Consider the following 27,473-nt stretch of genomic DNA (forward strand, 5'->3'; position numbering starts at 1 on the left):
AGTCTTCTGCTTATATCTCATTGGCCAGAACTGCCTCATGGCTACCTGGAGCTGCAAGAGAAGCCAGCCACACTGCTGCCCTAAACAAAATGTGGATGGCTTCCAAATGAGAGTGGCACCTGATAGCCAGCAAAGAAATGGGAACTCTCAGTCCTACAATGCAAGGATCTGAATTCTGCCAACAAACTCAATGAGCTTGGAAGCAGATTCTTCCCCCAGAGGCTCTACACGAGAGCACAGCCTGGCCCTCAGCTTGATTTCAGCTTTGTGAGACCCTAAGCAAAGAACTCGGTCCAGTCAAGCCTGCCTGGACTTCTGACCTACAGAACTGTGAGATAACAAATTGGTATGATATTAAGCTGCTTAAAAGTTTGTGGTAATTTGTTAAGCAGCAATAGAAAACTAATACAACTACCCCATACTAGAAAATGGTTTTTTGCAATGACCAAATCCTGCAATTTCAGCAGGCTTTTTACTAACTCCTTTGTAAAAATGTGTATACTCATTTACTATCATCCAAGCCTTCCCTTTTCTTTTTTTTTTTTTTTTGTCCTTTTTGAGACCGGCCACACTGCGCTCAGCCAGTGAGCGCTGTGAGCGCACCGGTCATCCCTATATAGGATCCGAACCCGCGGCGGGAGCGCTGCTGCGCTCCCAGCGCCGCACTCTCCGGAGTGCACCACGGGCTCGGCCCCCCTTTTCTGAATTTGTTTTATTGCTTTCCTTTTCAGTGTCCATGGAAACAACGTCCAGGAAAAAATTCCACCCAAAATTAGTTTTTACATTTGAAAACAAGATAAGTTAAGGTACTAAGAGAACACTTCTTTGGACAGTGTCCAGCTTATAATACTGCCCTTTTATAATAAACCCACAAAGATAAAGGGATAAACTCATCAGTGACCAAAAAGGTCCATACCCATGCCAATTTGTAACAACCAAAAATGTACAACAAAATCAGATATTGAAATTGTGTTTGAATTCTGAGAACTTACTGTCTCAACTTGGAAAACAATCAAATATGTACACTGAGTCAGAAAATTATTTTAATAGTTACAAAACTTTTTTTTTTTACAGAATCAGTATAAAATAGCAGTTGATTTCTCCATAATTATCAGAATTATTTATACTTGAGGTCTTGGCTAAGTGGGGCTGAAATCAACAAAAGTTCTTGGACTGTTGGCTCAGAAATCTTCCTAGGAAGCCCACCCTGTTGACGTCTGTCATGCTTAGCTCTTATGAGATGACCCGGTCCTTTTAATAAAAATATCTTTATTCATGCTTTGGAGGCTTGAAATGAATTCGGCAGCGCTCATTAAACACCTAAGACATTTAAACAGAAACAAAAGTCACTGAGTCATGCTGTATAAATCAGGCCTGCAACTAAATTTAATTTGGTGTGCTTCGGGAAGATATTATCATTTTTGTCCCAGGTCAACAGATTTAGGAAGTGGAGGAGTTTCCTCACCAGTTCAAACTGACTTACTAGGTACTAAGTGCACAAAAGGCCTTGATATTCATTCATAAGACAAATTCAATATTTTAATAAAATTTAAATTACTTGAGGAAAAATTATCAAGAGCCAGCTCTTTTTTTTTTAATTTAATTTTTCTTCTTCTCTAGTTAATTTAATAATTACCAAATATTTCAATTCCATGTTCTGGACATATTTTGGACAATTAGAGAAAAATATCTAAAATAAATTTAAAGGGCAGGAAGAAACATAAAATAAGCTTAAGATAAAGCCCTCTTTTTTCTTTTTTTTTTTTTTGTTCCTTTTTGAGACCGGCCGCATCGCACTCAGCCAGTGAGCGCTGTGAGCGCACCAGTCATCCCTACATAGGATCCGAACCCGTGGCAGGAGCGCTGCCGCGCTCCCAGCGCTGCACTCTCCCGAGTGCGCCACAGGCTCGGCCCTCTTTTTTCTTTTTTAAAGCTAATTTTGTTACTTAGATATTTGTTGTACTTTTGTAAATGTGTGCCAGATCATTCTCATAAGTAGGTACACTTGCCAGGTAGACCTGGCCTTTTTGCTAAATTGTATGAATTTATAATTTTTTGTTCTATTTACCTTGCTTCCTAAAAATCTAAACAAATAATATATTATAAATGCTAAAAGAATGCTCTATGACTAGATGTTTGTCAGTGTTAGACTGTTAAATAAAAATTTTGGTACAGCAATTCAATGGAAAACAATTCAAGCTTAAAAAGGAATAAGGAAGCTCTTTACTTACGAGGGTACTTCAAAAAGTTTATGAAAAGATTTGTATAAACTTACTTTTTGAAGTACCCTCATATGTTCGATTTGAAAAGATCTCCAAGATATACTAAAGGGGAAAAAAAACCAAAATGTGGACAGTGTGATTCTGGGTGAAAAACACATACATAATATTAGAAAAGGTGCAAATATCTGAAAACATAAGCCATCCTCTCAGAGGGTAGGGAAAGAAGGAAAGGAGGTGGCTGAAGGAGAGAGACGAGAGGCAGAATTTTTACTATATATCCTTTAATATTTAAAAATATTTTGAATCATGTGTCTAAATCATGTGTCCAATTAAAAAAAAAACTAAAATCTAAAAGAACTTCTTCTCAGAATTTACTCCCATACTTCATTGATGTAAGGAACAAATCATTTTTAAGGTAAAAAAAATAAATCTACACAGGGAGCTTCTATGGTACTGGTAGTATTCAATTTCTTAGGCTGAGTGTTTCTTAAATGAACATTCATGTAATGTTCATTTTATCGATATTCTTTAAATTCTACATGTTACATACTCTTTGGCATGTGTATCTCACACTTAAAAGAAAACATGTGAAAATTATATAGACTCTTTCTGGCTACTTCATTTTATAACTCATCTCACTTCAGTTCCCAGCCTTGACATTTCCCTGAAATTCCCAGTGCTCAGAGCAGTGGAAGCTTCAGATTAGTGGCCTTGATACACTGGCTGGAATAAAATAAAGTGGCTGAGCCTCTCCAAATCCTTTTCCTAAATGATTTCCTATCCACTTTTGCTAGCCCATTACACACCATGGCTACATTTTCTTCTTTTAAAAAGAAGTAGGGGCCTCACTTTCTGTGGAATGGATAGAGCATATTTTCTTTAAAACTAATATTAAATCCAAAAATGCTTCAATCTTCCTACTACATAAAATCTTTCAAGTAGCAAACACCTTATCACATTGGTGGAAAGGGCAGGAATAGGAAATCTTGGCAAAGAGGACAGGACAAAGAAATATGATAAAATAAAAATCAATTTGTATTTTGCGATTTATCCATGGCTCAGCAAATTGGTATACTCTAGTTTTTGAACTTCTCTCTTATAAGCATAGGGTTTAACACCATTCAATTAGTTAATTTCAAAGGATAAAACAGAATTTTCAGTTTATTCTTTCAGATTCAACAGATATTCTGCCCTTTGGAAATCTTTTAGATTAGAAATTTTAGAGAGAGGTAAACAGATATGCTTTTTCAGAAGATTAAAGTCAGAATTTTATTATTTCTAACTACATGTAAAGTCCTAGGATCTGGTCCCTCAATCCAGTTCCTAATGAGTTATGCTGGTGATAATAAGGAGCATGTGAATCTATGAGCAGTAAAAAGCTCTGTTATCAGATACCAGTACAGCTATGTACAATAAATTCATGATCTGATATGTTTGAAGACAAGCAACTGTAAAGGGTGGCTAATGATATGAAAATTTATGGAAAGTAACTGAGCTCAAAAAGGCTAATTTTAATAAATAACTTCCTTGAAGATTCTGAGATAAGTAGAGTAATAACCGTAAATACCAAATATGCCCATAATTTGTATTAGGAGACACATGGAATGTCTTCAATTCTGTTACCATGGCAGGTGATACAATTCTACCATATGCCAGTAAAGCTAATTTTTATAAGATAGATCTACTTATATGCTACCACCCCTCTACCCTCCACCACCACCACCAAAAAAAGAAAAGTTAAAATCCTCACTGCTTGTAAATGAATGATCTCTATTCTTCTTGGAGCTCAAAGCACTCTACTGCTCCTCCCTTGGTTTCCCTTTACTAGTTCAGTTTCCTCCCTACTTCTCTCCAAAAACAACATTATTTTATACCTTCCAGCTCCTGTCATTTACCACTTCTTCAACATTCAGTTCTGACTGCATCCATTTCAACTGCAAGAAAGGAGAAAACATTGAAGTTATGAAACTTAAAGAGCTAAAACCAAACTCTACTAAGTTTACCCAACAAAACCAGCTGCTGCTCTTGTATTCTTTATCTGTTAATGGTAGATTCGAAACCTTCTTCAACACAACCCACTCTTCCCATATCTAATCAATTATTAAATCTTATAAAATAGTGGTTCTCAAACTTTGCTGCATATCATAAATCGCCCCCAGCTTTAAAAAAAATCTCAATGTCCAGGCAGTTCACAGAAGACATACAAATAGCCAATAAACACATAATATACACACACATATATATGCTCAATTTTAGTTATGTATAAAGATATGCAAATTAAGTCATTATATGACAAGACGAAAAAAATGAAAAAGTCTGATAAAACCTAATATGAGTGAGGGTGTGGGAAAAGATACACTCAAACACATTTTTAGTAGGAATATAAATTGTTGCAACTTCTATGGAGGGTAATTCTGCATGACTTTTCACATGTCCTCGAACCAATTCCAGTCCTAGAAATTGATTACACAACTATAGACTTGGAAAGATAGCACAGAGGAGTAAAAAGAAGGACAAGGAGGAAGCAATTTGATTTGGGCAGAGTTAAGAAAAAAGAATCAGAAAGTAAAGCTGAGAGGAAGGGAATATACTAGGCCCAAGTGATCTAGAAAGGAATGAGTTTCCCACACCTTGAATAGCCAGCCAGAAGTCTGAGGCTAAAAATCCCAAGTTTTTTAACTTTCTTTAAAACTGCCAACCTAATTACCCCACCACAAGGGTAGCCAATTCCATTGCCAGGCCCAAATGGCAGGACCCTTAATACTCCTAGTCACATCTGGTCAGAGGGACTTGAAAGGAAAAGAAGCTATCTAGTTCCAAGAAGAGGGCTCGAAAATATTCAGGAAAAAGCATGAACTAAAGGTTGAGGTAGCCAAAAGGTTAAAGCCAGGACGATTTCCTCAGGCCAAGATAAAAAACCCAGGCCAGATTTGGGAACGAAATGCCAGAGCTAGACAGGATCTGGGCAACCACAAGTCTGACACTCAGGCCAAAGATCCTGACAATTAGGAGTATAGCTCAAGCAGATGGTTTGAGAAATATGCATGTAACTAGTAAGAATAGAACTTAGGACTGACCCAGTGGCTCCCCATAAACTAGACTCAGAACTGGTTTCGAAGTGTGTGGAAATACACATGGCTGGAACTGTGCAATGAGGGAAAAGACTGCATTTTGACAATTGGTCCTGTGCTGTGGAGTAATAACAAGTCTGAAGTGGCCCTCCAAAGCAACCTCAGATTCAGATGTTAATCAGCCATACAGACCAAAAATCATTAAAGCTTCACTACTCTGTTAAAGCCTGAACTGACTGCAAAAGAAATAACTTCAGTTGAAGAACAGAGAGTGACATGTCACTAAATTTTCATAACTGCTCTCAAATCTTTAAAGGGATATCATGTAGAATAGGGTTTAGACTTATCCTGCATAGCTCCAGAGGGAAGATTAAGGAGCAGTACTTACACACTACAGGGGAGCAGACTTTCACAATATACAGTCATGTGCCACATAACAATGTTTTTGTCAATGACAGACAGCATATATGACAGTGGTGTCATAAGATTATAACGGAGCTGAAAATTCCTATCATCTAGTGACACTGTAGCCATTTTAACATCAGAGTGCACTTACTTTATTATTTTTATTGATTATTGTAGCCTAAGTGTACAGTGTTTATAAAGTCTATGGTAGTATACAGTAATGTCCTAGGCCTTCACATTCACTCACCACTCATTCACTGATTCACCGAGAGCAACTTTCTGTCCTGCAAGCTCCATTCATGGTAAGCGCCCTATCCAAGTGTACCATTTTTTATCTTTTATACCATACTTTTACTGTACCTTTTCTATGTCTAGATATGCTTATATATACAAACACTTACCACTGTGTTACTATTGCCTACCGTATTCAGTACAGTAACACACTGTACAGGTTTCTAGCCTAGGAGCAATAGGACATACCACGCAGCCTAGGTGTGCAGTGGGATATACCATCTAGGTTTGCATAAGTACACTCTATGATGTTCCTACAACGACATCACCCAATGATGCATTTCTCATAACATACCTTTCATTAAGCAAAGCATGACCATATGAGAAAATCTTTGAACAATTACAACTGTCCAGAAAGAGAATGTACCAACACAGAAGACAGTGAATCCTCTCCCCCACAACACCCAGCCTTTAAGTAGTAGTTAAACAAAGATGGAAACCACTGGTTGGTGATATGATATTCAAGATTCATGCAACAAACATGGAGTCCCACAGACTCAGAAAGGAAAGGAACTGAGAGACTTTGTATCAGCCAATATGCTAGCTCTTACATAGACTATATAATTTAAGCCTCACCAAAAAAGAAAATATAAGAAATTATTAAGTATCAACCCCATTTTAAAGACTGAAAATCAGAACTTTCAGAGCAATTCATTTAAAAGTTTACAAAGCCACCAAGGTAGATGTAATTTATTTCCTTAGAGCTATCTGCCTTTATAATCCATCTTTTTTTTCTATTCTTGAACACTGCAGATATTACAGACAACTTTTAATACAATTTCGTCAGTGCCACCAACAAACTGTCACCTCTGAGATGGTTGTTTTTGAGGCTCTGAGTTTTAAATAGGTAAACTTCCTCTCAAAGGCCACTAATAGGTGACAGTAGTTAGAGAGTTCCAGCAAGGAAGGTACTTTTTCTGAGTTAAGAGTTCAGGTAAAGAACTGGTGATTTTTAAACTGGCATCTCTGTATATAAATAAAATATGCTCATTTAAGTAATCAGAATGGGACTATTAAACACAACTTAATATAAAGAAAGTGACTGAATCCAGAGGTGAAGGAGATGGGTTAAAGTCCCAGTTCTACAACTCATTAGCCTATAACTTTGAGGACGTCAGTATCTCAGAGTCTCAGTTTCCTCAGAAAGAAAATGAAGAGGTAGAGCTGGAACATTCCTAAGAGCTCTCCCTTTATGACTCCACAATCTTCATAGCAAACTTGAAAAAAAAATTCACGTTTCCTTATTTGCTTACATACTACTCATGGTTACTCTCTAGCTCTCTATATAAGCAAACCTTAATTAACTCACTGACTAGGTTTCTAAACTCCTTGCAGTGGTCATCCTGGTGATTCTCTCTGGGCCCTCCAGGCATAGAGACAAATCTGAGGGCTGAGCAAACTGCGTGACACAAGCACTCCCAAGCACTCCGTAGTTTAGAGTTTTGAACTTTGCTCTCCACTGGCAAGAGTCACTCTATTCTGTCTGACTTAACTTGAAAACAGTGATTTTTCAGTTTGTGATTTAACAGTCCTGCCCTGCAGTTTCCCTTGTCAATACCTTCAAAAGTCTGTTGAATCTTCTGTTGTTGTTGCTTTTGGGTTTTTTTGGTGGCTGGCTGGTATGGGGATCTGAACTCATAACCTTAGGGTTATAGGGTTGCACTCCAACCAGCTGAGCTAACTGGCCAGCCCTCAGAGTCTGTTGAAATACAAAATCCAAAATTACCTAGACTTTAATCACTTTTACATAAATTATCTGTAAGCCTTCATGAATGTAAAGGGTAGGGTGAGATGAACAATAGAGCATAAAATCACTGTCTGAGGAAACCACCACTGCCTGATGAACGAGCAGGTATGCAATTCAGACTGAAAGCAGTAGGCAGTACAAAGTGAGCAGCAAAGGCAGTGGCTGAATCTTGTATCCAGTGAGACATACTGAATCAGTGGAATGACTGAGAAAGAGCACCAGCCTCACTTACTTTCCTGTGTGCAGCTACAAGGAATAGGGTTCTCTTTTCCACTAAAGACTTGAGAGAGATGACAAGGTCCCCTTTTCAAAGGATAACTACATCTACTAAGCAAAGGGCAAACTTCACAACTGTTTGGGATGAGAAGCATCCCACACAGGATTCTCAGTCACCTGACTTGCAAAGATCTGTAAGTCAACTATTGTGCCATCTTAAAATATGGACATGATTTTGACAACTGTACAGTGGTTATGTAAGAAAAATCCCCTGTTCTGAAGAAATAGCTAACGTATTTAAAGGTAAAGGGGTACAATGTGCCCAACACACTCTCAAAATGGTTCAGAAAAAAATGTTTATGTGTGTGGGTATGTGGGGAGAGAGAAAGAGAGAGGAAAGCAGGGAAGGATAAAGGGAAGAAGGAGGGAGGGTGAAGAGAATGAGTTGTAAAGCAGGTGAGGCAAAATGTAAACAATAAACGAATACAGGTAAAGGGTACATGGGAGTTCCTTGTACTGTTCTTGCAACTTTTTGGTAAGCTTGAGTTATATAAAATAAAGAATTACCCCCTAAGAATCCCCTCAAAAAAAGACAGCAATGCATTCCACATAATAAAATATATTGAATATTTCAACTGTTTTCTTGACATGTCACATACAAATGCTATAAAGAAACAGTTCTGCTGCATTAACTATATTTTGAGGTACACACCCCATCTACATTATGGTTAACTTGGGGAAATAAGGCTTCCTCTGACACATCCCCAGATGGGCACTTGCTGTTTTTTTAAAAGTGAAAACACTACAGGGATGGGAGATGAGGTGGAAAAAAATGTGTCCAAAAAAAGCCAAGACCCATAGCAACTTTTACACAGTAGGGGAATAAGTTATAATGAGGTACTAGTATATCTGGTTATGTTTAAATAGTACTATATTTTTGTGGCTGAAGAGGATAATATCCTGAAGTTAAATAATCTGTATTACATTCCAGCAGATTCGTACAAAATGAAGGCAAAAGTAAATTTTTTCAAAATATGAATATATTTAGAGATGTTTCTTCTCAAGTTAAGCCTCGTAAAGTAGATACAGGTGATTTCCCTAGAATTTCTGATTGGTGCTGGTCTATATCAATTCTTTAACAGTGAGAAACAAAGAAAGAAATGGAAATAAAATCTGATTACATGCTTATTTTAGCTAAAGCTGTTGTACTGCACCTGTTTATGAAATGCATATTAATTTATCAATTAATATCTAAATGTAATAAAATAAAGCCCACTAAAACTGAAGCACTAATTTCCCAGTCAATTTTTTTAAAGTAATAATCATATCTTACTCTGAATTTCTCATATTAAAAATGTCTTTATTTTATTTAATTTGGGGGAGGGGGGCGGTCTGGCCAGTACAGGGATCCGAACCCTTTACCTTATCAGCACCATGCTCTAACCAACTGAGCTAACTGGCCAGCCTAAAACTGCCTTTATTTTTAAAGGCTACATTTGAAAAAACTTTGCCTGAGAAATGTAAATTCTGTTCAACTTACCTTTGTCTGCTCTTTTCTAAGTTGCTTTAATAACGTTAAATCGTCCAAATTCTTTTCTCTCTCTTCTCGGAGGTGTTTAACTACTGCTGAGGTCTGGGCTATACAATTTTTTATGACTCTGTCCCTACTGGCATGAGCTGACATCAACTAAAAGAAAAAAGGAATTAGAAGGGGGGAAAAATAACATCAATTTATCACATTTTAGTGTTTTTTAAAAAATCCTTATTTTGAGACTACAGAAATTTAATGCTATCTAAAACAATTTCTAAAAATTGACTCTGTGAAAGAGAAGATTGTGTTGAATCAGCTAAATCACCTAAGAACAGATAAAGGGAAGCACATCTGAGGGTGGAAGGTACAAGGGCTGGGTTATCTTCTTCCTCAATAAGTTCCCAGTATTTCCTACTCCTGTCTTCCTGCATTCCCCCTACTGGGCTTCTCATTTCAGTTTCCTTTATCCTATGTCCCTGTCTTTCCCCACCATTTCATCCATGTGAATATTGCTATTCTTCCTCTCTTTTTTTGTCCTTTCATATTTTTTTCAGTCTCATCTTTTCAACAAATGAAAGAAATTATAAATTAAGCAATGTAGAGATCTTAGTTACAATAAAGACAGACAAAAAAACCAATATATTCCCTTTTCAAAATTTTAAAGTGAAAATACTGATAAGGAAAACTTGTGTATGAAGCACAGTTAGTTGTTTCATCAGTTGTGTGTATTGACCTCAAGTAAGGATGTCTGACAAAACAACTCTTTAATAACCTCCATCTTAACGTCACAATCTATTCTCTGTATTGATTCGCAAAGTATGATAGTCCTATTTCAAACACACTCCGATGAACACAGGCAAATTTTGATGACACCCCAGAAATTTGTATTTGTAAAGCACTGTTTCAAGACTTTTTATTGTTCAGTATTGAAATTTAAGTTTATCTTGGGAATAAACAATGTAAAGCTAGAAAAACTTCATAGACTGAAGGAAGTATGTTCTAATAAGGGGATCTCACTAAAATGTTTTGAGTATACATTTGAGATTTGGAATTTCTAAAACTAGTGATTCATAATAACTTCACTGATCATCTCCTATGAAGAAGTGTTATTACTAGAGAATGCAAATATTCCTTTTTCAGCTACAGAAGGAAGCTGGGTCAGGGACAAAGTGAGTCAGAGTGACTATGAGCAACTTGGATGTTTCAGAGTTCTTCTTGACTAAGACAATATTTAAGAGAACTCAGTGGTACTTATTGGCATGGGCATTCACTCTGCTGCAGGCCTGATCCCTGGCTCAAAGCCACTTGATAAACTACCCTTTACAAAGTGACATGTATGTTGCTGGATCCCTCTGGGATACAGACACAGACAAAGAAAAACCCAAACACATACACAAGGACATCTAAAACAGAAAGGTCCAAATTTTGTATGCAAGGTTATCCTGGTTCGTCACAAGAAGAAAAATTATAATAGCAGCAGCACCGAACATAAGAGTAACCACTTTATATTAACTCACTTAACCTTCTCACGACCCTGTGAACTAGATACTATGATTATACTACTTTACAAATATGGAAAGTGAGGCAGAGATTATGTAATATGTTCAAGGTCACCCAGCTAAGAAGTATGAGAGGTGGGATTTAATCTAGATCTGGAATTCATGTTGTTTATCATTACACTTTAGTGGCCATAAATTTCTAGTTTTTAGACAGAGATACCCAAAGAAAGAAGTGAACTGTCTCATAGTAAATTAGGACTTGAACATACTACCTACCCCCAATACTGGATTCTACTCATTAAAGTCCACAACCTTGGGCTGGCCCATGGCTCACTCGGGAGAGTGTGGTGCTGATAACACCAAAGCCATGGGTTCGGATCCCACATAGGAATGGCCGGTTAGCTTACTGGGTGAGCATGGTGCTGACAACACCAAGTCAAGGGTTAAGATCCCCTTACCAGTCATCTTTTTTAAAAAAACAAAAAATAAAAATAAAGTCCACAACCTTGCAATTTTCTCAAGCCACAAGACTTACCTGATCATTCAATAAAATAACATACTTTAACATAAAAGCAGAACAAAAATATCAGTAGTTAATGCTCTGAATTTAATTGATATGAATTAAGCTTGTCAAAAATGTTATTTTTCATATTCAAGAAATGCACTTTAAGGTTTTAAGTAATGACTTCTTTGTATGACTATGCATTCACATGGTAACCTTGTGGTAGAGCTTAAAATATTGAATGTCATTTGAACTTGAAAGATATAAGTAAATAAACTATAAAAAATATTTAGCTGCATTATCACTTCCTTCTGCTTTTGGAAATTAAAAAGAGAAATAAATGGAGGCAATAAAAAAATATATACTTGAGAAACCAAAGCCTCAGGAAAGGACAATTTACCTTTGGCTTTTCTTCTCTCCTAACTGTCAAATGCTTCTATTCTCCTTCCTGATGAGTGAGGGAAAAAAGAAGACATAAAAGGTGTGAAGAGTTTTAATTCTTCCTTATACCAGCTGTCTGGCTTCTTAGGATCATTCAAAGTCCTTGCTCTCATTACAGTTTTACTTTGCTATTTCATTCTCCCCTTTCATTGGTGTCCTGAAGTCAAAGGCTGCAAATTAAGAGGCCACAAAAGTACTGCTCCCATTCTTTAGAACCATGTCTTCACAGATTTGTGTATAAGATTACATATTTTCTTTAGTTTAAGGAAACCAGATTGAAACTTACATACACCCTCAGGTGTGGGCAAGGAAACATGAGGATGATATTCTTTTATTCAGAGTTTAGTTATATGTAAATTGATTTATTATTTTGCCTGCAAAGAAAGGCATAAAAAAAGCATGTAAGAGAGACTCAAAAGATACACTTACAGACTCATAAAGCTGTTTACAGGTTTGGCTGGCATCAATTTTCCCTGCAAAGGAAGCTGTTGGAACCGTAGTGTTTAATTCATGTACTATTCTGTCATCAATTGTCCTCATCACCTTGAGCAATTCCTATATACATTTAAAATAAAAGAATATAACCTGAATGGAAAGTTAAGTGATAAATAATAAGTATTTAATCAAACAATAAAGCTCTTGGATATTTTACAACCTTTTAAGTTAGGAGTAGGGAAACCAAGTAAATATAATGCAACCATAAGAAAATCTTTATTACAAGATTAAGTAATAGTAATTCTAACAGTGAACACCAACTGTCTCCTTGACTCGACTGTGACCCTCTTAAGGATTAAGATTGTTCTACTCATGTTTAATCCCATTTGCTGGCACGGTGCTTAGCAAACAGTGTGCTCTTTCCATCTCTAACATACAGGCAACAGAGGGGTCTACTGAACTTGATCACCACAGATTCTCCACAACAATCCAGCATAATTGCTTGTTCTATTCCCTCTTTACCTATCATTGTATAATGTGATGCTAGGTAGGAAACTTTGGAAAGATATACAAGAAACTTGCAGAAACTAATCTATACCCTCTTAGGCTTTTAGATTTTTACTACAATCATGTATTATTTTTGTAATAAAAATAAGTAAACAAAACATGCTGCTAGAGAAATCAAACCTCTTCATGGCTTTCCTATTCATAGAACAAATGAAAAGAAATGAAGAAAAGAAAAAAAAAAAGAAAAGGAATGAAGGAATTGTTTTCAGTTATGGATTTAAATTTGGCAAGGAAAGAAGTAGGATGGTATGCTGAGAGTATCAAGCAAAGTTGCTTTTAATACATATTAATATTGAATGTTAACCTGGGTGTTTTCAATAATAAGTATATTCCCTAATGTAATATAATTGTTTTCTTGGTGTTTTTTTTTCTTTTTTGTTTTGTTTTTTCTTTTTGTAAATTTGAGAAAAAAGGAAGAGAAGGGTATCCTGCTAGAAACTTTTTCCAGGGTTTATGTTAACTGAATACAGAATGTAACTGATGCCCAGCCTTTCTCTAGTGACAAGTGAAAAGAAGTGCCCTGATCAAAATGTGGGGAGAAGAGACTGTGCTGTGTAGATAATACTTTTCAGTCTACGTTCCCTACCATTCTGGTATTATTTTTCTTTTTCTTTTTTTTTTTTTTTGAGAGTCGGGGGCATTTTGAGGGGGAAAGGATCCTTGCGAGATGTGAGCTAGGGTTACTAAGAAAAGGTAAAACCAATTCAAAAAAAATACCTCAAAGACATTTTTAAGAGTTTCATAAATATTCTATCCTGTGAAAATACCACAACTTAAGTGACCACTTCCCAATTAAGAAACATTTAGGTTGCTTCCAATTATAGTAACCATTTAGTCCAGTCAATCTAAATCAGTAGTCTAGATTCTGTTCTATCACTCCATTAATCTTTAACTAGTGAATTTAATGGCCTTTTCTAGATCTCAGTCTGGAAGTAAAACAGCTTGTAGAAAGCCCATAATTAAGACTAACAAAATACAGACACAGGTCAGGTCTAAAACCAAGTTTATTATCTTATCTCCTCTTCCTGCCTGTTTTTCTCTTTGTCAGTAGTATTCTGTGTAAACTAAATTCTTAGGGGACAATCTCAAGATCTTCATTGGGCAACCACCATTTTAAATAATGTACTGTATACAATGGAGGATAATGTCCTTAAGTGGTAAATTCAAAACAAATGGTGGTAGCACTATTCAGGGAGCCAAAGAGACAGCTAAGTAGAAAACAGGAACCCACCTTGCTAACTTCACTTCCTACAACTTGCCTACTTTAAAAAAAAATTAAATTAAATAAAGCCTCCTTTAAAATCTCTCTTTTTCTTTTGGGCAGCTGGCCAGTAAGGGGATCCGAACCCTTGACCTTGGTGTTTTAACACCACACTCTAACCAACTGAGCTAACCTGCCAGTCCTAAAATCTTTCAAAACTTTCTTTTCCACTATCTAAACTGAACTGAACTGATCTTCTAGACCAAGGTTTAAGCTGTACCTTTTGGATAAAGTTTTCCTTGGCTATGAAAGCCCTCAGCAATCGTTCTTTAAATAATGCAGCATTTAGAGAGAGTACCACAGAGTTCATTCATTTATTAACTCACTCTTCATTCAAAAAAAATTACTAATGTCTAGTATATGTCAGGCACCATTCTACGTACCGGGGTAGAGGGGTGAAAAAAAACTGAAAAGGTTCTTGCTCTTATGAAGCAAAATTCCTGAAGGGGAAGACAGACAACAAACAAGTACCCCCATACATAAGATAATTTCAGATACTGAAAAGAACTGTGAAAAAGAAAACAAACTAAGGAAATGGGATGAAGAATGACCAAGTGGGGCTTGAGGCTAATTTAGGTAGGGAGATTGTTAGAAAAGTAGGAAAAGTTTAGTCATGATCTTTCACCTTGCATCTGTTATAAATGGGCAAGATTCAGCACATTCGTTAGAAACAAGTTATAAAAGTAGTGTAACTGTGTATGTGTGCCCACTGACTGATTCAGCATGATTATTGTGATTATGTAATGCTTGGCTTGTGGCCGCTATTGTGTACCAAGAATATGAAAGAAACAACTGCTCTGAACTGCTGGTTGGCAGAGCTCATGTCTGAGAATAAAGCATGTCTGTGAGGCTCACCTCTGGAGAATAAAGCATGTCTTTGAGGCTCAACTCTGGAGAATAAAGTACGTCTACCTTGCACAAAGCTGCCAGAATCTTCTTTCGATTACCTTACTCATGACCTGCATAGGAAGGAGCAGAAGGATCTGAGATTCCTGCTCAACAGAGGTCAAGAAAGGACTCTCTGCGGACGTAACATTTGAACTGAAACCTGAATGATGTGAATGAAACAACTATAAGAACACATGGAGGAGTAAGTCAAAAATTATGAGGCAAGAACAAACTTTGGAATGTTTGAAGAATTAAAAGAAGGCAAGTGGGCAGGGAGTGAACAAGGGAGAGAGTGGTATGCAGTGAGGTTGCAGTAGACCAGAACATGTTGGACAATATAGACCATGCAAACGATTAAGGGTTCTGTTCTGATGGAAAAGGATTTTAGGCAAGGAAATAACATTGATTTTTCAAAAGATAACTTTGGCTGCTGTTTGGAGAATGGATTATAGAAAGAGAAGAATGGAAACAGTGTGAACATTCAGGAGACTACTATGGTGGTCTAGTCAAAAGATAAAGATGACTTGATAAAGTGGTAGCAGTAGAATTAAGGAGAGGTAGTTACATTCAGGATATATTTTGAAGATAGAGCTGACAGGACTTGCTGATGAATTAGTGGTGAGGTCAGAAAAGATAATTGGATAACTTTTAGTTCTGAGGCCCAAGCAACTGAATGTCTGGTAGTACCATTAATTGATAGGGGTGGAGGGAGACTGGGGAAGGAAAAGATTTGGAAGGAGTGGGAAGATCAGTAGTTCTATTCTGACTCACAGGATATTTGTGATGATATTAAGGATTATTGTTAATTTACGTGATACTGCCATTATATTAAAAATTGTAATCTTTTAGAGATACAGACAAATATTTCCTTTTGAAAAAAAGATATGATGTCTGGGATGTGCTTCAAAATAATCTGGTTAGGGTGGGGCAGGTGGCAGTAGTATTGTATACAGACAAAACAAGAGTTTCTATTGACTGTTGCAGTTTGAGAATTGGTACCGAGGCTTCATGATACTATCTCTCCTTTTGTGTATATTTGAAATTTTGTAGAATAAAGTTTGGTTTATTGGGTTTTTTTTAAAGTTCTGTTTTGGACTTGTTAAGTTTCAGTTGCCAATTAGATACCTGAGTAGAAAAGTGAAGTAGAAAGTTGAATACACCACTCTGACACTGATCAGGGCTAGAGTTATATTAATGAATTGATGTTATTTACAGCCAAGAGACTAGAAGAGATCACTGAGGCGGATGGCAGAAAATGAAAGGGCCAATGATCAAAAAGGAACTCTAGCACCTAAAAGTAGAGGGAAAAGTCTGTGATTCCACAAAAGCCAGAAGAAGAAAGGTTTAAAGGAAGGAATGGTCAATTGTGTTGAATGTTCCTAAGTCAAAAATTACATGGACAGAAATTAACTTTTAGACTTAGCAGGACGGAAATCACAGGTGACCTTAATGAGGGCCATCTAAATAGAGTGTTTAACGGGTTGAAAATTAATGTGGCTTAAGTACAGCAAGTAAGAGAAAACATGGGGTATGATGAGATCCACCATTATAGGTCATGTTATAGTTTAGTCTTTCCTGAGAACCACAGGGAACCAATGAAGTGTTTTAATTATGGTGGGATTACATGATCAGATGTGTTCTGAAATGACTGCTTAAAGTGTGGAAAATGAATTAGAGAAGAACAAAAGTAAATGTAAAAAGATCAGATAGGAGAGTGATTCAGCAACCCAGATGAAAGATAGGTAGTTTGACATTTCGTAAGGTTTTTATTGACTCTGAACTTTAACCAGTTTTGAGTTTGAACACTGGCTATACCTTAATCACTATAGCCAAACTCCCCTCCAATAAAACAATTTAGACACACTATTAAGTTCCTTACACAGCAATGGGAATTTATCTGCATTAACTAGGTAATAAATCAATCAATTTTACAGTCTTACAACAAAACCTACAAATATGGATTATCAAAATATATTAATTTTTCTGTGTACTAGAGAATAATTAATATATGATCTAGAGCTTGGCTTTCAATATGGCACACACTAGCCACATGAGGGTACTTAAAATTAAATACAATTTAAAATTTAGTTAGTTGAACTAGCCACATTTCAAGTGCGTAAGCACCACATGTCACTAGTGGCTACTATATGTAGATAGCACAAATGTAGAACATTTCCACCATCAAAGATAGTTCTAATCAACAGTGCTATATTCTAGAATACATCATGACAATCTCTACACTGATAATGTACTTGTTCAGGGATCGCTGAGAACTGTAAGCTATTCTTAAATGTCACAGAAAAGATATCAGAAAATATAAAGAGAAGGGAAAAAGGGAGATAAGATGTAGGACGGGATTTCTTCCAAAACTGGAAAGGGAGAAGGAAAAGAACAATAAACCACCTTACCAGGTTTCCACATATCTTTACAGTGGAAAAAACACCAGAGCTGTTAAGGCAACTCCAAGAGGGTCTAGGTAAAAGGATGGGTGGTCCTCACAGACTGAGAACAAACAAAGGTGAATGAAGGCACAAAAGTGCTGCTGTTAAATCATGTGGATCATTCATAGGGAATTAATGACTACCTAATCTGATGTCTAGCCCCAATGGTATACCTTCTTTCTCACACACACAAATTCACCAAGAAAATATTCGGAAGACAACCCTGAACAGATATCATACACAATAAACTGCAACACATGTCCACAGAGATAACACAGAAATACACTCAGTTCGCCGAGGCCACGGATTCAGATCCTATATAGGGATGGCCGGTGCGCTCACTGGCTGAGCGTGGTGCAGACCACACCATGCCGAGGGTTGCGATCCCCTTACCAGTCAAAAAAAAAAAGAAATACATTCAGTTCAGTGGTTCTCTAAAGGCTATATCTTGTATAGGACCTGGGATTCTAATCAGCTTCTAAATGTCATCATAGCAAAAGGTAACTCTCCAAATTTTGTAGTGCCGCAGCTTCTCTTATCTTTCGTTCTCCTCAAAACAAGAAGAGATTTGATATATCATGAATCTCTCATTTTAGGCTGACCCTTTAAAATTATTCAGGCACTTTTCTTAGAATTGCATTTTATGTCAACTCTAATTGTGGGGTGAAAATCTCATCCTCTTGGAAGGCAATTTAGGTACTGAAGAAGTGCCTATATTCAGCAGTGGGAAGGAACAGAGAAAAAATTTTCTATTGCCCCTACAATTATAGTATACTCTATCTCTAAGATTAATCCTCAGGCAGTTTGGGGGCATATGGGGGGTTGGAAAAGGGCTATCATATGACTAAAATACAATATACTCCCAAGGATGATCTGGAACTCTTAACCTTTCCTCTCATCCCACTCTGCTTGAAAGTACCCAGAAGTAAATCCTATTCGCATGATGTTCTTTTCAGACAGACCTGGTTCCTCGAACCCTATTTTTATAGCAACATTCACACTGTTTCACCCAGGCCAGAAACAAACTTGCCTGCAATTTCCAGAGTCCTCTGACATCCAGCCTCCAGGGAAAGAGAACAGCTGGGTACATTACAAAAGGAACCATCGATGATGCTAGAAAATAATCTATCTAGTCTGTACCTAATTACCATGAGACTCAAAATCAATTATGCATAAATGAACAAATATTCCTATCAGAAATTCCAAGACTTAAACATTCTGGGAAGGAATACTTAGTTGATTTTGTCCAGGTGACATATGAACTGGGTCTCAGATAAGATTTCAGACGGGCAACAGGTGAAAACACAAAAATGACAAAAAGCATGCTGTGTTCAAGAAAAAGTACATAGGTCTATGTGGCTGGATAGTAGAGTTCGAATGTATGTTGGAAGTTAGGAGGGGGTGGGAAGAAAAAGACATATGAATAAGAGCAGTGGTAAGAGATATGACTAGGGAGAGGAACTTAGAGATTGGATTTTAAAAGGTCTTCTATGCCATGTTAAGTAGTTTAGACCTAGTCATGAACCTAAAAATTAGATGCATGTTGACATTCTACAATTTAAAAGACAATAGTATGAAGCCACAGTATTACAGAGATTAGATTGAAAGGGGGATATATCAAAGGAGTGACTGAAGACAGGGAGACCTGTTGCAAAGCTAGTTGCAAAAATGATAAGGCCTGAACAAAGCCAGTGGTAGCAGTGACAAATATTCCTAAAGCACCTCTTTGATCATGTCACCCCCTCTGCTCAAAAATTACTCCCTTTCCTCACCTGGCATTCAAGGCCTTCTACAATCTGGTTCCAATCATTTGTGTACTTCCATTGTGCCCCAGGTTAGATTTTGTATTCCAGCAATACTGATTTGCTATTTCCCCCAAATAATAAAAATTTTTGCCTATATACTATTGCTTCTGTTTAGACTTCCCCTGGTCCTGTCTACCTAAGGCCCAACTCAATTACCATCTCTTGATTTCTCTCTAAACTCTTACAGAAAATTGAAAATATGAATAAAATGCTATATGTTTTATATCCCTACTTAGATTAAGTTCTTTGTTTTATACCCCATCCACTGGGTCTCCCCAAGTGCCTGACAGCTAGTGGATATCTGTTATGGACTAAACAGCATCCCCCCAAAATTCATATTGAAGCCCCAATCCCTGACATGACTACATCTGGAGATAGGATCTTTAGGGAGGCAATAAAGCTTAAATGGAGGTCATAATGATGGGGCTGTTATCTGATAGAACTGGTGTCCTTATACAAATTATAAGAGACACCACAGATCCCTGCCCCTCTGCGCACAGGCACAGAGAAGAGGTCATGTGAGGACTCAGTGAGAAGATGGGCATCTGTATGCCAGATGATGGAAACTTACTTTAAAATGCATAAAAAATAAAATAAAAAGGTAGATTGATGGATGGATAGATAAAAATGTGATGGAGTAAATACAGCAAATCGTTGATTGCAGAATCTAGATGGTAGGTACATGAGTGTTCATGGCACAATTCTTTCAACTTTTCTGTAGTGCTTGAGCATTTTCGTAACAAAATTCTGAAAAAAATGCTACTAATCTTTTTAAAAAAAAATACATAACTTCCCATTCCTCTTCCACTGTATTCAGTGCAGGGCTTTTCACATTCCAGATACTTAGTTACAAAATGTAATGGTTTAATAGCTTTAAAATATATAAACTGATTAATAATCTGTGAGAATGCCAGTTAACCACATTTTATAATTCTACCAAACTCATCTAAAACTAAATGTTTTACTAAAATTTTATATTTTTACAGTACCTTCACTTCTTGTGTGCCTCTGTGGCAGTAGGGGCAAATGTTCTTATACACATTTACAAAGAGGTTAAATGATGTGACAAGGCCACCTCTGGAAAACCAGATCTTCTGGCTTGAACCAAGGGTATTTTTCAATCATAAACCACACATTTGGTAAAGCCCTAGAAAAACTATCCAAACACTTCCTCCAAGTTTCACTATTGAGACTAATTTTATGATTTATTTATATACATTGTCTGTGAATGGAATGGTTAGGCAAGACAGTATAGCCTTTGTCCCACTTGCATTTTATCTGACTGTCCAAAAGAAAAATCAAAGTGTTCTTTAAGCACTGTTTGGATGTTTTAACAGCTCAAAGAAATCCTTTGAAATTTGGTTTTGGAAATTCAAATGATTATAAAAATAAAAGCAGTTTTAAATGTTACTTAACACAATCTTCTTATTTTACAGATTCTAGTTAATTACCAAAGGGGTTAAGTTATTAACTCTAGGTCACAAAGTTGTTAATGGCAGAAGCAGTTCTAGACCCCAAAACATCTAACTTCCTAATCAGTTCTCTTTCCCACAGACCTTAAGGCTACCATTGCTCAATTATATGAGCTTGTTAACTCAAGTATGTCCTAGTACTAATGTAACAAGGCCAAAGCCTAAAATGGGCAGTTAACCTTATATATTACTTTACTTTGGAATCTGGCTTTTTCTATCCTATTAATAATTTTTACAAGTATTTGTATTTATTGGGCACTCTAATCATCTTTGAAGTTGGCTGCTGTTGTGCTGACCTAATCTGAGAAACAGCTGAAGAAATGAAGAGGGTGCAAATAATGGTAGAAAGACCCCACATAAACTTCTTTGGCCGATGCTGTTTATCAAATATTTCAGTGTGGTGAGGTTAACTTCAACAATAACACTACTAGGACTGGTTAGTTCAACGGGTAGTACATGGTGCTGATAACCCCAACGTCAAGGGTTCGGATCCCAGTACTGGCCAGCCGCCACTAAAAAAAGAATACCCACAAACTGTTCAAAGCACAAAACTTTACTACAGATAGGCCAAAGACACATGAAACGATTTTTCGATCTTTAGTTAAAAATGCAATACATTTTTTTGGGGGCCGGCCCGGTGGCGCACTGGATAAGTGCGCCGCTTGGGAAGCGCAGCGGCGCTCCCGTCCGAGGGTTCGGATCCCACATACAGACCGGTTCCCGCTCACTGGCTGAGCGAGGCGCGGGAGCGACACCGAGGGGTGCAATCCCGTTGCCGGTCCCCGGTCCGGTACGGGGGCAACCCTGAGGGTTGCGATCCGTTGCCGGACACGGAAAAAGACAAAAGACAAAAAAAAAAAAAAATGCAATACATTTTTTTGGGGGCCGGCCCGGGGGCGCACTGGATAAGTGCGCCGCTTGGGAAGCGCAGCGGCGCTCCCGTCCGAGGGTTCGGATCCCACATACAGACCGGTTCCCGCTCACTGGCTGAGCGAGGCGCGGGAGCGACACCGAGGGGTGCAATCCCGTTGCCGGTCCCCGGTCCGGTACGGGGGCAACCCTGAGGGTTGCGATCCGTTGCCGGACACGGAAAAAGACAAAAGACAAAAAAAAAAAAAAAATGCAATACATTTTTAATATCATGATTTTTTAATTCAACTCTGTACGTGGACAGCAGCACACTTATGCCTGTATTGGAACAGATAACTTTCATTGCAACTTGGTCAAAACCCAGACACGTGTTCTTCAAGTCATGGGTTAATAATTAGTCCTAGACCTCTGGTGTTTGAATAGAAAAAGATACAGCCTTTCTCTTGTGTTTCATCTAATAGTTAGAAAGGCAATAGCACCAGAACACATACTAAAATTAATCTTCCCTCCAAGCTTCCAAACATTGTGTCCCACCAAAATAATTTGTGCCAAGTGTTTTGTTTTGTTTCATCAAGTAAACTCTTTTTCGCTTTCTTCTCGCCACAAAAGAACTTAAAATACGAGAGGAATGGCAGAGGCTGGGAGCTGAGTTCAGGGGACTGCTACAAAATTCTTACAATTCCTACCCATGGAGCCCGAGCTCAGCTTTACCACCAGGTAACCACCCGGAGTTTCCAGGTCAAGGCCTGCGCCACGCAAGGAGAACTCTGACCCTCACTTCCCTTCCCCCACGGAGCAGCCTCGCTCCCTAAGCCAAACCCGCGCCCCCCATGACCTCCAATGGCTCGAAAAAAGAGCCTTGAACTGCCAGCGTTCCCCACAACTGGTCCACACTCTTTCTCTGGCCAGAGCACGGAATAGGGTCCGGGGACAAAAGGAGGGACACGCCTGCCACATAAGGAAAACCCCCTCACCTGGAACTCGGCGAACTCCTCACAGTTCACACCGCCACTGGGCGCCGCCATATTGGACAAACGCAAGGACCCCGCTGCAGACCAATCACCGCGGAGCAAAGGTGTCCGCGGCGCCACCGGACAAAAAATCGTCCAGAGGCGCTCCAGCGAGATGGCAGAGCACGAGGTTGGAGCCCGTCACCCTGCTGTCCTTGCTTTTCACTCCAACCCCTTTAACCTGCCCTCCAGGAACTGTCCCAGATGTGTGGGTCAAATATTGTTAGTACTTGAAGGGACCATTTAATCCCTTTTTTTTTTTTTTAAAAAAAAAGATGACCGGTAAGGGGATCTTAACCCTTGACTTGGTGTTGTCAGCACCACGCTCACCCAGTGAGCAAACTGGCCATCCTATATGGGATCCGAACCCGTGGCCTTGGTGTTATCAGCCCCGCACTCTCCCGAGTGAGCCACGGGCCGGCCCCTAATCCCATTTTTAAACAAAAAGGGAAACAGTTTCCCGGTTACCCCAACCAGGGGGTTCCAGTAGGAAATCTAGGGAGGTGAGGCTTTTCTTTATAATCCCTCTGACTCCAGTGTCTACCCCCCGACCCTAGAGCAGAGGGGCTTTTATTCATTAAGAATTTGGGGCCACTAAGAAACGTCAAGGGAAAAAAAGGGCATTTCTGGCAGCGTGGATGGTTAAGGGTGGAGTAAGGTGTTTAGTGGTGAAATGATAAAATGTTTTTAGAAAAACAGGCAAATCGAAAACAAAATGGGAAACATACACGCTAATTTCTCTGATCAGCCTGAGGGATGCTCCTAAAGCCAATAAGAGAGAGGGCCATTGGGCACTACGGGTCCAATTACGTGTTTTTGATAAAAATATATATTCCACGATAACTCTGGAAGAACGGTGTACTGAAATACTGGCTTAGAGTGTGTTTCGGGAGTTTACAGTTCACAAAAGTTCTACGCTTTTTCTTCCATTTCAAACGGGTACTTTCGCAAATGCAGAGAATAAGGCAAAGGCCCACGATACGCACACTCCGCGGCAGTATTCCTGACGCTCGGCTCAGGCCGCCCAGCCCGCGCGGGCGAGCCGGGACGTGCCGCTCCGCTCTTCGGCTCGTCGCGCACGTCCCACACGCCGTGTGCGTCACGCCGGTCCGCCCACGCTCTGGCGCGTCCCGTCCACCCTGCTGGCTCCGCCCACCCACGTCTCTCGCGTCCTTCCTGGCCTAGGCGCTCGGTGACATTGAGCGTACCAGCGCCACCGCCGCAGGTTGAGGTGCCGTGCTGGCCGGTGGAGTAGGTGGCCATGGGGAGCCTCCGCGGTCTGCGCGTGGCGGCGGGTGAGACGCAAGCCGGGCTGGGGGAGGCAGGGGAGCCAGCCCAGCCCCTGCGGGTGGGGGAGTCCGGCGGCCTTCTCAGGTCCCGGAATTGCTCCGTTCCGTGACATGTCCCCTTCAGGTTGCTTGGAGTCCTACCCCCTTAGGGGTAATAATGGGAGAGAAGAAGGGGTGAGCGACCAGCTGCTAAGCAGACACGGGGGTGCCTGCCCGAAGTGACCCTCGCACCTGGCTCGCCATACACCCGGCTCCCACCAACTTAACGGGCCCTTGCTCCCTCCTTTCCCTCGACCCCGTCCCCAGCCTCCTCCGAGCTCAGTCCTTAATGCACCTGCCATCCCTAAAACTCCCCGTTGCCCGATTCATTCAGCTGTCCACCTTAACCTTCCCTATCTGTTACCCTAGTTCAGTCTTCCCTCTCCTCCCCTTGCCACCTCATTTCTCAGAAAACCTGGAGTCTGGGGTTTCCCACCCATTAAGTGTCTGATTAGACAAGGGATTTAAGGTCTCGCAGAATGCTATTATTTTCCTTTGTTTTCCTAAAATGGGGAATACATTACTTTTAAACAATTCTACAATTAAGTGCTTTGAATTTCTTTAAGGAAAGTGTTATGTAAGTTAAGTGCAGCATCTGCAGTTTGTTTTAGTAGTAGACCTTTGTGTGTTGGCTATTTTAGAGTCGGGTAATGAGAGCTTAATTCTCCTTCGGAAAACCAGCAGAGCCTTGGCATAGTAGGGGTTGAGAAATCAGTGCTTATACATCATGACTCTTTTCTGGTTACCAGGGCAATTCGGTCTTTTGGTCACCTTTATGAACTTTGGTGAGTCGTATGATCTTTAGTTCCATGGTCCCAAATTATTAAAAAGATTTTTAATTCAACTTTTAAAGGAAGAATAGCCCCAAGCTTAGCTATTGGAATAATGTAAATGGTACACTGTAAATGTAAATGAAGTAATGCAATATAAAAAATGTGAATGTGGGATAGTTTCACAAGTTTGATACATAGCCAAAAAAGGCTGTCCTTTCTATCCTTTGCATAGCTTATCTTGTGTTCCAGTGGAGAATGGACTGGAAAACATATCTCCCACTGGAAGGTATTATTTGCTTTCATTAAAAGCAAACACCCTGTATTAGTCCGTTTCTGTGGCTTATAACAAAACATCTGAAACTAGATAATTTGTAAAGAAATAGAATTTATTTCTTACAGTTTTGGAGGCTATGAAGTTCAAGAGTTCAGGGAACACATCTAGTGAGGGTCATGTTCCTCACTCACTTTCCTTTTTTTTTTTTCCTCTTAAAAGATGACCGGTAAGGGGATCTTAACCCTTGACTTGGTGGTGTCAGCACCACGCTCTGCAAAGTGAGCTAACCAGCCATCCCTATATAGGATCTGAACCCGCAGCCTTGGTGTTATCAGCACCACACTCTTCCAAGTGAGCCACGGGCGTAATAACTTCGTATAGCATACATTATACGAAGTTATACGACATTAAAAGATGACCGGTAAGGGGATCTTAACCCTTGACTTGGTGGTGTCAGCACCACGCTCTGCAAAGTGAGCTAACCAGCCATCCCTATATAGGATCTGAACCCGCAGCCTTGGTGTTATCAGCACCACACTCTTCCAAGTGAGCCACGGCCCTTCACTTTCCTTAAAAGCCATCAGAACTGTGCCCATTACTCCATGAATGGAATCACCTCTTCAAGGCCTCATGTTAATTGCCGTAATTGGAATTCCCACCCTTTTAATACTCTTACAATGGGGATCAAGCTTCAGTGAGTTTTGGGGGCACATTTAATTTGCAGTACACCCCCTCCACTAAAAAAGAAAAGCCCCCATATTGTTATCGACTTCATTCATTTTATCAGTTTTGTTGAACTAATTTGCCTGAAATCCTTCATGCACATTCTATTAACTACTATAAAGCCTTTCAACAAGGCAAGTGAAAGAATCACTGCTCTGTAAAAAAGTTAAAATGGACTGTGTGAAAGGGACTTTGACTTCTTTGAACTAATACTGTGAGTGTTGTAAGTAGTTCATCTTGCTTTGAGAATATATACTTCATGAAAATTCCAAAGCCTTTCTGCAGACTTCTGCTGTTTAAGAACTTTGCTATTGGGCACTTAACCAAAACAAAATGCCTTGAGCAATTTAAGAACAATTTATTTTACTTCAGATAGAAAAATTTTAATAGCACACAAAGGATGTTATATGAGCAATTCTCTCCAAATGATCTTCTGTGAATATCTGTTGTTTTGTAACTCCAAATGATCTGCTCTGGCTTTCACCCACTTCTGCCCATCTTGTTGCCGAACGCTTTCACATGCATTATTTTATTTGATTGATTTCTCATAGCAGCTCTCTCAGCTAAGTCTTATTCTCTCTCCATTTTATACATGAAGAAACGTAGGTCAGAGGGTTAAATGACTTGTCCAAGATCACGTCCCCAGGAAATGTTAGTGCCAGGAGAGGAGCCAGTACCCTTTAATTCCAGAATTTGTGCTCTGTTTTACAGTTGTTCAAGCTGCTCGGTCAGTATATGTGTGTATATGAATTTGTCATGGCTAGGAAGAGTCGTGAAATGCAGATTTATTTGTGAAATGGAAGTACCCATTCATGTGCAAATGGCTTTTCAAGAAAGAAGACTGATTTAATAAGCAACCAAAACTGCTAGATCGATCAAATAGAAACATAATCTAAGCATACCTTACTTTTCCAGAATATTATTTGGAATAAGATACTCTAGGTGAATGAAATTTCAAATAATCATCTAGAAGTAGAGCTCAAAATTTAAAAAAAAAAAGGAAAGAAAGAAATTTCAAATAATCAAAACTTAATCCTTTAAATGATGGACCTTTACTTTTAATTGTTTCTATTGGCAATCTTTGCTATACTCCCTTAGCAAACATAATATAGGCGTTTATGAGCTTGAATTTGTTTATTGTTTTGTAGATGTAGTTTTAGGTATAGGTCAAGGTTGTTAACATTCAGTACTTGAACACCTCCACAGATCTGAGAGGTCCTGTGAACTTCTGAAATTATATTCAAATTTTTATGATTATATACTTGTTTTTGAGAGAGAGTTTCCATAGCTTTCACCCGTTACTCAAGGCAGTTTGTAAAAGCACTGATACAGATGCGTAGGAATTAAGTGGCTACTGATCCACACACTGTGGGTTCCATGACAGTAAAGACTGTTTTGTTTTTACTAAATCCTCAGTACTTATCAGCATCCAGCTCATAGTAGACAGGCAATACATACTTTTTGGATGAGGGACACTAGGAAATATCTTGGAACATGCTGCAGATGTAAGGTGAGTTTTCACAGCTCTTTTCTCAAAGTAGAATAAAATAGATGTAACTTTCAGGGCATTGTATCCTTCTATAGGATAATTATTAGGTCAAAGGAATGGAATCACCTTACAAGAATGTTTCTTCACACCTTCAGAAAAGTTTTGTTGCCCTAAACTCTGTTGACTGGCGCTAGATTTTAAAAATGAATTCA

At 38.8% G+C, this 27,473-nt stretch overlaps 2 protein-coding genes across 4 annotated transcripts in view; one reads left to right on the forward strand and one right to left on the reverse strand.

Annotated features, from left to right (window-relative positions):
* Positions 1-1,021: 1,021 nt before the first annotated feature.
* Positions 1,022-22,891, reverse strand: CCDC58 (coiled-coil domain containing 58). Of its 3 annotated transcripts, none has more exons than XM_008586880.1 (6): positions 22,639-22,891; positions 12,355-12,480; positions 9,493-9,639; positions 7,548-7,688; positions 4,097-4,156; positions 1,024-1,320 (listed from the first exon to the last, which is right to left on the reverse strand). In XM_008586880.1, exons 1-6 carry the CDS (start codon positions 22,687-22,689, stop codon positions 1,270-1,272), a joined length of 576 nt encoding a protein of 191 aa, XP_008585102.1. In that variant the 5' UTR covers positions 22,690-22,891; the 3' UTR covers positions 1,024-1,269. The 3 variants fall into 3 exon arrangements, with proteins under 3 accessions (XP_008585104.1, XP_008585102.1, XP_008585103.1); XM_008586881.1 differs by lacking the exon at positions 22,639-22,891 and adding an exon at positions 15,044-15,110; XM_008586882.1 differs by lacking the exon at positions 7,548-7,688 and having other exon boundaries at positions 1,022-1,320; positions 22,639-22,880.
* Positions 22,892-23,811: 920 nt separating this feature from the next.
* The window catches only part of FAM162A (family with sequence similarity 162, member A), a 34,110-nt gene continuing 30,448 nt past the window's right edge, over positions 23,812-27,473 (forward strand). Inside the window, exon 1 of the mRNA XM_008586884.1 lies at positions 23,812-23,969. Within this exon, the coding sequence (XP_008585106.1) occupies positions 23,936-23,969 (34 nt within the window). The 5' untranslated portion in view covers positions 23,812-23,935. The remainder of the gene's footprint in view (positions 23,970-27,473) is intronic.

This window comes from Galeopterus variegatus, unplaced genomic scaffold (assembly GCF_000696425.1).
Source record: "Galeopterus variegatus unplaced genomic scaffold, G_variegatus-3.0.2 Scaffold4167, whole genome shotgun sequence".
NCBI lineage: Eukaryota > Metazoa > Chordata > Mammalia > Dermoptera > Cynocephalidae > Galeopterus > Galeopterus variegatus.

Bases quoted from the DNA above. Each gene is read 5' to 3' on its own strand.
- CCDC58 (XM_008586880.1), bottom strand. From the start codon at position 22,689: ATGGCGGCGCCCAGTGGCGGTGTGAACTGTGAGGAGTTCGCCGAGTTC. The intron at 4,157-7,547 runs GTATTGACAAGG...CCTTTCTTGCAG, and splicing joins GATTCAACAGACTTTTGAAG to TTGAAATGGATGCAGTCAGA. The intron at 1,321-4,096 runs GTATAAAATAAT...TAAATGTCTTAG, and splicing joins TAAATGACAGGAGCTGGAAG to GTGTTTAATGAGCGCTGCCG.